Here is a 13040-nt window from a genome sequence, read left to right on the forward strand (position 1 = left end):
TTCCAATCTGAGTTTAGAATTTCATTACTGTTTACTCTGGTTTCAGCCAACTTTCTGTCCCTAATACTATGTGGGCATTGTGACCGTGTATTAATGAGAGCAGTTTTGGGACCTTTCTACAGATTCTCCAGCAGTTTACTATTACCACATTAATATTGTTATTCCCTGTTGCGTTTTGCCTACTACTACCTTGTTGCGTATTAGGAGGCGTCTTGTCGGGCCTAGGGAGGGAATTCCTTAACCTAAAAAAACCCACATGTGCACTACACATGTATTCCGCTACCCTTGTAGCCATTTCCTGCGTGTAGTGCATGCCTGACGTATTCAGGGGGACCCTACACTTCTCCACCCGATAGCGGAGGTCGAGAAATTTGCACCCCAGATCTCCGCAGAATCATCTGAATCTCTGGTTTAAGCCTTCTACTCGGGTCCAAACCAGAGGACCGCGATCAGTTCTGGGAAAGATACTACAAATAGTTATCTCAGATTCCACCCCGCAAGTGAAGCTTCCCGCCTTCACCAACTCCACCAACCACCTGTATGAACTGAGGATGACGTTGCGTTGCGTTGGTTTGGGGGAAGAGACCAAACAGCGAGGTCATCGGTCTCATTGGATTATGGAAGGATGGCGAAGGAAGTCGGCGGTGCTCTTTCAAGGGAACCATCCCAGCATTTGCCTGGAGCGATTTAGGGAAATCACGGAAAACCTAAATCAGGATGGCCGGACGCGGGATTGAACCGTCGTCCTCTCCGAATGCGAGTCCAGTGTGCTACCACTGCACCACTTCACTCGGTGAACTGAGGATGACCTCTGAACCCAGACGGCAGGAGTCATTGTTGCCGACATGAGCAACAATTTGCAGTCGGGTGCACCCAGTGCTCTCTATCGCCGCCGGCAGGGCCGCCTCCACATCTCAGATGAGACACCCTGGCAAGCAGACAGAGTGAACACTGGCCTTCTTCCCCGACCTTTCCACTATTTCCCTAAGGGGCTCCATCACTCGCCAAACGTTGGAGCTCCCAGTCACTAATAAACCCCTCCCCCCGTGTTCCCGCTCGGACCTTGCTGAACTGGCCACATGTCCACTCACAGGTAGAGCGGGTGAAGCCACACGGCCAGCCTCTACATTGACCCTCTGACTTTTGACTTTATTTATCTTTCTTTCTTTTTTTTGCCTGTATCAAAAATATACACTTACCTCATTTCAATCCACTTCATTCCATACATACACATATGGTTCACCCATCATACATAAGAAGTGTCAGTCACACTGCCTGTGAATGTTTGAAAATCTTCCGTTTTCTACAGCACAAATATAGTCCATCATATGGACAGTCTGTGTTACTGACAAACTCAGAATTGAGCAAGTGTAAGCTCCGAACACACAACAGTTTGTGACCAACCTTACTGTTGCCCTTTCACACTGATGTGGCAGCACCGGTGTCCTGCTAGTACTATTAGAATTTACTTTCTTTGCTGTAGATTGAGTAAGCATATACTTGTCTCTTTCTGCAGCCAATGGCTGCTCTATAGTAAAATGATGACGGCCTTCAACAATAGTATTGCCCATGGTATCACTCTAAGTTATTTCTTTTCTGTTGGGAACTTTATTGCACTGGGGCATAAATCTTTAAAACAACATCGAGTAAAAAATCTTCCACTCAGGCTGTTTAAGTCACGAGCAGTGTTGCATTCTTAAAAATCAAGTGACTTGTATGTAGCAGGAATAACGTATTTACTCTTCAGAATTGCAGTATTGGCTGTTATCCGATCAGCTGCACTTTAAAACCTGCACACCTCCAATCATTCCACCATCTCCTATAGCTACCACCACAGCATGAGGGAGCTGCCATGAACACTTATGCCACTGCCTCTCTGGAGCCCCAGTGGCAGGTCGACTTAAGCTCAAATGTACAGGGTCCCTTTTGTGTGTTTGCCACTTCACAACGTTTACAGGCTTTCACAGAGGTCAGGGCTCTTCATCTACAGAATAGTAATTGTATTGAAGACAGACTGAATTCTAAACCTTTGTGTCTGTACATATTTCAACAGCCAAATCTACTGTTGGCAACTACAGCAAACAAAGTTATGTATTAAGCAATGGGAAAAATCCACACACACACACACACACACACACACACACACACACACACACACACACACACACACACATGGCTGCAGTATCTGCCAGCTCTGGTGGCTTCAGCTGTCAGAGACTGCAGTCATGTGCATGGGAGCTGTGTGTGTGTGTGTGTGTGTGTGTGTGTGTGTGTGTGTGTGTGTGTGTGTGTGCGCGCGCGCACGCGCGCCGTCTATTTTTGACAGAGGCCTTATTGGCCGAAAGCTGCTTTTGTGACCGTCTTTTTGTTGTGCCTATCTGCGACTCAGCAGCTCTGCTATATGGTGAGTAGCAACTATCCTTTTCGCAATAAAGTTACATATTACTTTTACTATTTGATATTAGATGTAGAATAAGTTAATATCTGAATTCTCTGTCCATGAACTGCATCAGTCCCCCCACCCTGTATCCACTAGAGAACTGCAAAACATGCATAGGAAGCTACAATAGGAAGCTACAATAGGAATAACGAATTTTTAAATTTTTTTTTAAAAAATGCTTGTAAATAAGTGATCATAATCACATAAGGCTGCCAAGAATAGTATACGTACATTATCTTTTAAATCACTGTGATACACAGGAAAAACATTTATAGTCAAGTCCCATCATTCATGATCAAAGCAATAAAATAAGTAACACATTGTGAAGCAGTGGTCCAAGTTAAAATGATTAGGCCCAAAAAGCAAACTATAAAATAAGGGCATATCTAAGAGACTAAGAAAAATTGAAGAAATCATAGAAACTGTAGGTGCTGTACGAATGTCTGAATAAACAAAGTCCCATAAACATAGCCAAACTTCAAGTAAGAACCACAAAGAACCAAGGTTAAACATGCATTTATTTGTAGACTTTTCAGGGAGGTAACATGGCATCAAACTGAGCTAAACTGGCAGAACACTGTTACAAGGCCATGCGGGAAATGGCACATGTGTAGAGTTACAGAAGGGCCGAGTTGTGAGTACCATGAATGGGAAGGATGAAACATGGCCATACAACGTCACCAAACTAATCTTCCAACAAGCAAGGGCACTTTGTTTATTCAGATGTTCCTACGGCACCTACAGTTTTTCCAATTTCTTCAGTTTTTCGGAGTCACTGAGCGGTGCCCTTGTTTTATAGACTGTTTTTCAATCCCAATCATTTTAACTTGGATCACTGCTTCACAGTGAGTTACTTATTTTTATTGCTTTGATGATGAACGATGGGACTTGGATATAATTGTTTATCCCGTGTACTACAATGACTTAAAAGATATTGTAAGTATACTATTCTTAGCGGACTTATGGGATCATAATCACTTACTTTAAGTTATAACATTGGTTCGAAGAGTCAATATGTTATTCGTCCTATTTACATATCACCTGATGATGCATTTTAAGAATGCAAAACTGATTGTGACCTTTCAGTAATGGACTTTAACTTTTTTTATTTAAATGCAGGATTTTGGCTGTGGTTGCCCTCATTCTAAAGTTAAGTCTTTAAAATGTAAAGTTATATACTCACATAAGGAAATTGATATATTCACATAAAGAAATTTACACACTCAAATATGTAAATAAATTACCTTTGCTAAATATTTTCTTAGTTCCTGATAACTGCCTTTATCCAATTTCTCTTTGCCAACTTTTGGAATAGTATCCAACACATCACTAGTTACTGTGTCTTTAGATTTTTCAGTTCTGGATTTTTGCAACATGTGCTGACGTGAACTGCTGATAGATACAGCTATATTTTCCCATATCTTGTGTGTGTCCAAAAGTTGTACTTTTCCTTGGGCACTCTTTGTTCCATATTCAGGAATTCCCATTTGCTGATAACAGTATCTGAAGATTGCTTTCCACTTCTCACTTGCCGGAACACAGAGTTTTCCAAATGAACTAAAAATAATCAAAGCAATTATTATAAGCTAAAATATTGATACATATATTGTGTGCTATTTGAATTACAAAGAAAAAAGATATTACAATATCTCAATGAATTATCATTCATATACTGGAAATTTCATTAATCCACCATAAGAAAAGTGTTAATACCGATTGCAGTTGTGTGTTCTGTCCCCCCCCCCCCCCCCCCCCCCCCCAACTGACAACATTGAGTTATCATCATACATGAATTTTTTTAAAAAGTGAAGTTGTCTGTAGGGTTCATTTATTAATGCATTTGTTGCAAAGCTTTAAGTTAAGAGCACCAAAGATTTAAACCTTTTTTCATGAATGTGTTTGTCAGTTCAGTATCAGTTGTCACTATTTTGGTTGTCATTACATAGACATTTTCCTTCTGTGTAAAATACTGTCAATGATAAAATAATTATTATAGCAGGAGCGCTAAGATATGAGTACAAGCTGGTACCTAACATCATCTTGGGGGACAAACTGGGTGTGACACCAATTGCTGGTAAACTACACTGGGGAATACTGCTAGGTGAGGCAGTGGAAAAGGTGTGTGTCTCTGCATATGTTAACAAGGGTTCTGAAGGGTGCAAACACGGGTGTAAAGAAGAAAGCCTACATGTCCCTTGTAAGACCCCAGCTGAAGTATCCTGCAAAGATATGGGATCCCCAGCAACAAAACCTCACAAAGTAGATACAAATAGCGCAACAGATGGCAGCCAGGTTATAACAGGATATTACTGAAGAACAAGTAGTGTCATGAAAATGATTAACAAACTGAAATGGGAAATTCTTGCAAAAATATGGGTAAGAGCTAAATTGGCAGATTTTATCAAGGATATCTGGTTGAGGATGTGTGGGAAGACATAGGACAAATACTGGTCACTAACAAAGTATGTAAGGGAAAGAAAAATCATTAGCACAAAATAAATGTGAAATCATGAGGCAAATTCTCTTCTGTTGGTATAGTAGTAAGGAGTGGAACAAATTACCAGGAGATAACCTTGGTCCATTCCAAGAAAGTGTAACTAGATTTAAATACCTGGTCTAACAGTGGCATATCACCAAAGATTATGCACAACAGGAAAAGGGTAGATTTAGTTTTATAGTAAATTACTGTATATAATGAATATAATGCAATTATTTAATGTAAAAATATTACCATTTTGGCAACATCCAAATTTGTGAGCAAATAAAGAGTACCTTACCTATTATGGGGACTTATCAATATATTTTCATTTATCTATTTGAAATTAAATATTTGATGAAAACTGAATTCTATGATCATGGGTCCAAGGTAAAAGGCCAAGGGCATTTCTTTAACTGGACTTTTAATTTACTTTCAATTACAAAAGTTTTGCTCATATCTGTTACTACTACTCATAACTGCAATTACTTTGGTTTGGTCTGCAGCTTGGATGATGTGGCAGTAACGTTCTTGAACAACGTTCCTGTAACTTTGATTCCTTCATTCCAGCAACCATGCAATGAACCTTCCAGATAGTCACCACTACTAAAAGTGAGTGTTCCTTTTCCATTGAAAACACCAACTGATTTAAATTCACCTTCATAGTGGGTTCCGTCTTCAAACACCATTACACCATGTCCCTACAAATCAGAAAACAATCTGATTATTATACTTCAAAATATGATATCTTTATACAATATTCACGGATTGTAATTATTTAATTTCATCAATTGTATCAGACAGCTTTTACAATATTGTACATGGTCATCAGTATTCAACAAACTTCTTAAAAGTGATCGGACATAAACCTGGCCAAAACTTCAGCTTATGAGTGCTATAAATCCACAGCTTGATTCTGACAAGGGTACACCACCTAGAATACACAGAGGCACCCTCTTGAGCTGAGGAAGGGAAACAATGAATGAATAGGTGTAGGGAATCTAAGGAGCGTGTTATGTACAAATCAACTGTAGTGAGACAATATGGTAAAGAGAGAGAACTGTCATGACTGCCACTTAGGTAATGCCATAATACCCACCACACAAAGTAGTCCAGTCAACAATGGCCAAAAAAGGGTTCACAGGGGAAAAAAAAATTCGTGCAGACACATACTTTTGTACTGTGGTAGGGGGGAGTGTCATGAACAACATATTAAAAATCTATACCTGTTGGGTGTGAGCGTTGGGGTATGGGCGCATTTAAAGGTCACTTTTCAACATTTTTCTAGAATAACTTGCACACCATGGTTTCCAACGAAAATGTTCCCTAGTACAAAATTAAACTACAATAAATTTCCTACATAAAGGGTCCTATTCATTTTTCTGTGTGTTGCAGAGGATGGAAAAAATCACAAATTATTGAAAATAGTGTTTTAAGGTATAAAAATAATGTTCATTGGTAAATGAAGTGGGTTAAGAGCAAATATTACATAACTGCACCGTATCTAATAGCAGTAGAACCATACTGAGGGATGTGATTGGTGGCAGTGGGACGGAGCAGGTGTGGAAGCTAGCAGTGCGAGGGAAGGCAGGTCTCCAGAATAAGGTCACTTACTTCACTGATTTGTGCCCCTGGAAAATGAAGAAGAGCAAGCAAGCGAGTCCCCACTCTATGTCTACACCACTAGGTCACGGAAAACAACTACCTTCTGATTCACAATCATACTGACCCTTCTGCAGCACGCCTTGTAATTACTGGTGACATAGTGCACAGACGCATCTGAAGAGTGTTTAGTTTCCACAAAATGCATTGTACGCAGACACGTCTGGGAAGTGTTTTTTTTTTCCCATAAAATGTGTTAACGCTAAATGGTATACAGATATCAGTTACTAACTACACATACAAAAAGAATCTACATACATCTCTGTACACTGCCTTGCTCTCCTAGTAAGGAAATTGATTGTTAGTCACCCTGTATGACTGTTGTAACTATCTTCCAGGAATGGCCAGTTCTCTCACCACAAGAACTTGAGAACTGCTCGCTCTTCAGTTTACACACAGAATAACTGACTATACTGTCACCAGCATTTCCTGTCCAATTTTCTTATGTGAGTAGACAAAACAACTTGATTGTGCTTGTGTTTAAATAGCAGAGCAACTTCCAGTTTATTAAGCATTTACTTACTTCCAGTAAGTAAGAGTGTTATTATGTAAACTGTGTTCCATTAAACAATGGCTGTGATGTGTTTGATCTGTGTGAGTGATGTCATGACCTATGCAATGTTGGTAAGAAAGGAATATGTGCACTGGTGAGTGCCAGTTATTTGAGAAAATATGGAAAAGCTGATAGTTTCAGAAATAAAAAAACATAGTGTTGTTCATACATCTTGCAGAAAAGAGTGCATCAGAGCTAAATCAATTAAAAAATTTCTAAGAGGGGCTGTTTTGGAGGAATTGTCTTCAATGTTGGGCTGGTTCAACATTGGCTGGAGTCAAACATTTGCGATCAGCTGAAACGAAATTTGATTTTAAAACTAGCTGTCTGTTTTGTGTGGAAGCTTTTGATGACGAATTTTTTGATAAACAGAAGATAAAACCCCAAAACAGCTGCAAAAGGTTTACAGTGTTTGATCCTTCAGTTATTGAAGTACAATTACAGTTCATGCAGAGGAGAGGAAGGATGAATGTGGAGACACCATCTGAAGACATATCTGCTCTGTTGGGGATCTGCACACTGCAGATGCAAGATCTCACGAAGACTGCTATAAAAAGTTCTTTTTAGCCTCAGCGCTTCAATCTAGAAACACTGGACACCCTGAAGATGAAGGAATTAATGGATGAGTTGATGGAGCAAGGTTGTGCAACATTACCTCATATAAAGACAGTCAAGGACAGATTGAGAGAAAAGTGTGGGAACTGCATTGTTTCCCACACGTGATTTGGATGCCAAAACGCAGGCATTACATGTTCCAAGTTTTGTGCCATTTGACAGTGCACTGTTACTTAATATGCAAGATAGTGTGATGATGATAGAATTGTTAACAGCTGAAATCAAATCATTAAAGAAAAGATGTTATTTTATAATAACTAAATATATTTTTTCTCTTATTTCTAAGATCAATGGGCATTAAATATTAACCTTATATCATAAAGCACTATTTTTAATAACTGGCAAGTTTTTCATCCTCTGCAATGCAGAAACTATTAGTTCTACAGAAAGAAAGAATAGGACCTTTTTTGTAGGAAATTTAGTGTAGTTTAATTTTGAAACTTGGAGACATTTTAGATAGAAGATATATTTTAGATAGAAAAATAAAAAAGTGACTTTTAAACGACCTCACCCTCCACCACCCTAACACTCACACCCGACAGGTGGGGATTTTTTAGTGTGTTATTCATGGCACACTCCTCTACCGCTCAACAAAAATTTGCAACTACACGAAGTTTTCACCCTTTCTTTCATTGACTGGACTAAAGGGGACACTGGTGTTAAAATATGAGGCCTGCCTAAAAAGTATCCGGCCTTTAGCCAGAAAAAATATTTCGAATTCCTGACGGGGTTGGGACCCTAACCCCTTCAAAGTAGGCCCCTTGTGCTTGCACACACTTAGACCACCAATCCTGCCACTGCTGGAAACACCTCTGGAAGTCATCTTTTGGAATGGTGCTCAGCTCCATCATCATGTTCCGCATTATCTCTTCTCTACAATCAAAATGGGATCCTTTCAGTGGTGTCTTCAATTTTGGAAACTGAGAAGTCGCAAGGAGCCATGTCTGGAGAGTAGGTTGGTGAACTGCTGTAATTCCATGTTTAGCCAAGAAATCTTGGATAAAGTGGGATGAATGTGCGGGGGCTTTGTCGAGATGCAGTTGCCAGGTTTTTTCCGTCCACATATCTGGTCTTTTGCGCCAAACTGCATCACGGAATCGCCAGAGAACATCTTGATAGTACTCCTTTGTCACTTTTTGTCCTTTCGATGTGTGCTTGTGATTCAGAATTCCACGGACATCAAAGAAGACAGTCAGCATCACCTCGATTTTGCTTCGCACCTGCCGCACTTTCTTTAACCTTGGAGACTCGGGATACTTCCATTGTGACAACTGTCTTTTTGTTTCTGGATCGTACCTGAACACCCATGATCAGTGTTGGTGGTGTCCAGAAGGTCATGCGCAACGTCAAAACACAGGTCTTTTTGTTCCTGCGACAATTTGGGCATGAATTTTGCAGCCACTCAGTGCATGTTCATATCATCACGCAAAATAACATGTGCAGAATCTTTACTCACTCCAACCTATTGGCCAATCTCCCGCACAATCAAACGACAATCTGCCATCACCAAATTTTGCACCCACTCAACAACAGCTGCACTCTGAGCAGTTTGGGGCCTGCCAGAACGCTGGTCACTCTCCACTGATGTGCGGCCATTTTAGAATCGGTTGAACCACTCCTTATGTTACACCCATCACAACTTTTCCAAACACTTGCTGAATCTTAGGAATGGTTTTGCTTTGAGAATCACAAAGCTTTTGACAAAATTTGATGCAGTATCTTTGCTCAACATGTTCAGTCATCTTGAGAGAATCAGTAATCTGACGAACACGTTGAATAGCACCTCAATCAGCAACCAACATGCAGTGACTGACATGCTGGAAGGCGGTGACAAAATTCACGCATGCGCATAACAGTATCTTCCTTTACTGCGTACAGTGGTGCCGCGCTATCGTCTCTATTTTGTGCGGGAAAATCAAAGGCCAGATACTTTTTAGACAGACCTCCTAGAAGCTCACTTGTAAACTGTAATAAAAACATTTGAACAAATTTGTCTGAAATGTGCAAATGGGTGCAGAAACACTGTAGATTGGGAGAGTTACACGCTATAATTATTTAACAGTAAATTACCCCAAGTAGAGCTTGTCAATACAGGGTGATTATAATTAAAGTTCCAGTTTCAAAAAGGTGTACAAAAACAAACCACTGCTCAGAATGACGTAACCTTTGAACAGAATATTATCAAAGAATGGTGAAATGTCATGGAAATAAAACAATTAAAAAAATTAAATTAATAAAAATTTTACCACTAGATAGTGCTGTAGGGGACAGAATATGAGAAGCAGATGAGTGAGGCACAGATGTTCCTCAGTTTGCACCTGAGGTGGTCAGTGTGCCAATGCCAATGCATGATCACGGGCTGCTGATAAAGTTCCTTCACAAGAACTGTGACTGTGAGCCAGTAGGTCTGCAGAAGTTCCAGACACTCAAGGGCACAATAAAAGGTGCTGACAAGGTGTTGACATGATGTCTACCAAGGGTCTGGAGAAAATGATTATGAAACTCGAAAAGGCAGGTTCTTCTGAAGTGGAGTGTGGCAGAGGGAGGAAAAACAATTGAACTGGTGTTAGTGGAAGATGTGGCCACAGTACTGCAAGAAGGATCAAGAGGGGTTGTATAAACATGCAATGCATGGGGAATTGCCCAGACTCTGAACATGCCTGTGAGCACAGCACATAAAATTCTATGAAACATTGTGCATTTCTACCCATACAAAATTACCCATGTTGGGGAGTAGCTTAATGCTGAGCTGGTAGTAAGACATATGTTTGCTTTAGAATTTCTTGCTTGTATGGAAGTGGACAATGAATGGCCACATAACTTTCTGTGGACAGACAAAGCCCATTTCCTTCTCCATCGACATGTCAGTACACAGAATTTCTGAATATGGGCAGCTGAAAATTGGTTTGCGCATCAACCGGTAGCGCTTCATTCTGCAACGGCAACTGTGTGGTGTGGTCACAAACAATAAAATGACACTCACACATTAGCTTTTGGACAAAGCCTTTGTCAGAAACGGAAACACACAAGCAATCACGCCTCACACACACATGAATACCATAGCCAGCAGCTTGGACCAGTCCCAGCTGCTGGAGATGGTGGTGATGTGTGTGTGAGGTATGCTTGCTTGTGTCAATGTGTGTGAATGTGTGTGTGTGTGTGTGTGTGTGTGTGTGTGTGTGTGTGTGTGGGTGTGTGTGTGAGCGCGTGCGCGCAAGGGTTTGGCTGAAAGCTAATGTGTAAGTGCCCTTTCATTGTGCCCGTCTGCAACTTAACAAATTGCCTTTATGGAGATTGGCAATGTATCTTTTCCTTATATTTATGAAAGCCTTTTGCGCACCATCATTCCAGCCCTGCAACAGTGTGGATGTGTGGGTAGGGTCATTTTTATGCAAGATGGCGCTCCTCCACAACCTGCACATCCAGTGAAGCAACTGCTGCAGAGGTATTTTGGAAATGCTGGAATTATTAGCCATCATTTCCCTACAGTCTGGCTATCCTGATCACCTGATATTAATCCATGTGACTTTTGGGTATGGGGTTATTTGAAAGTGCTCTGTTCAGTTCTCTGATCACAGATGTAGCTGACTGAACTGAAGGCGTGCATTGCATGCGAGCCAAGATACACTGATCTGTTGTGAAGTACACTGTTTCTTGATTTCAGCTTGTGGCAGAAAACCGAGGACAGCTTATTGAACATGCTTTGTGACAGCCTCATGACAATTAAAAACTAATTTCATTAATAACTTTTATGCAGTTTTTGGTCTCATTATAATTAAAAACTGACTCTTCTCATTCAATGTGCTATGACCTTACCATGGTAGATGGGCTTACTTAACTGTTAAATGCTAAACAACTGTTAAATGCTAAACTTGTGTGGTGATGCACATTGCACAGTACTGTTGGTTTAATGGGCATCTCACACCATATCCATCAGACTGTGATCCATCTGTCATTTGTAGCCAAACACATTTATGTTATGACACTTACACACTATCGAGTGGTAAAACTTTCATTTTTTTCCCCCATGATATTTTCCCTTTCTTCAATAATACTCAGCACAAGTTTGATGCCAGTCTGAGCAGCAGTTCTTCTTCTTCTTTTTTACTATGTTTTGAAACAGGAACTTTCATTGCAATCACCCTGCACACGGTTCAAAGCTTACTGCAAACAAATTATTGACACAATAATAACTTAAATGATAATATTTTGCAAATTCAATTACAAATTAGTGCAATTCAACCTTTCGATAAATAATTTTTTTGACAGTGGAAAGCATTTTTCAGGAAATTATCAGACAACATAATTTCCAATACTTCTCTCTCATTTCAGGTTTATCAGCAGAACGGTATTCTTAAGTTCCAGTCATTTTTGCATTACCAATTTTCTTCGCCATGCTTTACAAATTTGATCAAGTATGCCTGGCATGCAGCATAATATACAGAACAATGGTCCGGACCATTTCTGACTCCATCCCAGTTCTGTCTAAAACTAGTGGTTACCGCGAAGTGCCTGACTGCATCAATTTTTCCTTTGTCCAGTGTGCCTGGTGCAAGAAAAATGTTTGTTTTGGTCATTCAATAGATACTTCACATTTTTGTGATGACTACAGGCAATAAACAAAGAACTGTTTCACTGATAGTCAAATGTACAACATTTACACATTATTATAAGGAGTGGCCTACAGGAATTGTTATAAAATGTAGTACTGCAAGACACATTTCATTTCAACAAATTACAAGTCCTCATTGATGGAAGTCGTCTGTGACATCAAACACTGCCGTGACTCTAGCCACTTTTATCCAAATTACATATGCAAGAACTGAACTGTCAATATGAAGTTATTAAAAAAAGTGTTTGTATAGTTTCAGCCAGGTTTTCACTGGAGCAAACAAGCTAACGAGCACGAGCAAAAGAGAATTCTGTCTGGTGTACTCAGTAGGTGTCTTCCAGGTGTTTCAACTGGACGCCATTGCAGCTATTTACGTCTCACTAACCTTCCCCAGTTACCTAATTGGAAAATGGAGACCGGCAGTTTAACATGGAATCCGAACCAGACGTATTTTGTGGCCACTCCAACATCTGTGAGAAGCGAATGCTTGGTTAAAAATCACAGTGACAAAGTTGTGGTCTGAATGGGATTTGATCCCGCACTCTCTGGATCACAAAACGCATGCTCTGTCACCTTACACGCGTAGTGGAAATGCTGGCTGACTAACCTCTTGAGATGATGCTCAACATCAGTAATTACTGTCCTGTTTATATATTTCCGGTGGTAATGAGAAGCCAGAGAA

At 40.1% G+C, this 13040-nt stretch overlaps 1 protein-coding gene across 1 annotated transcript in view; it reads right to left on the reverse strand.

Moving 5' to 3' along the window:
• The window catches only part of LOC124777414 (alsin), a 206416-nt gene that overhangs the window by 26317 nt on the left and 167059 nt on the right, over positions 1-13040 (reverse strand). Inside the window, exons 8-9 of the mRNA XM_047252811.1 lie at positions 5406-5617; positions 3685-3997 (exon numbers count right to left, since the gene is read on the reverse strand). Of these exons, the coding sequence (XP_047108767.1) occupies positions 3685-3997; positions 5406-5617 (525 nt within the window). The remainder of the gene's footprint in view (positions 1-3684; positions 3998-5405; positions 5618-13040) is intronic.

This window comes from Schistocerca piceifrons, chromosome 2, assembly GCF_021461385.2.
Source record: "Schistocerca piceifrons isolate TAMUIC-IGC-003096 chromosome 2, iqSchPice1.1, whole genome shotgun sequence".
Classification (NCBI taxonomy): domain Eukaryota; kingdom Metazoa; phylum Arthropoda; class Insecta; order Orthoptera; family Acrididae; genus Schistocerca; species Schistocerca piceifrons.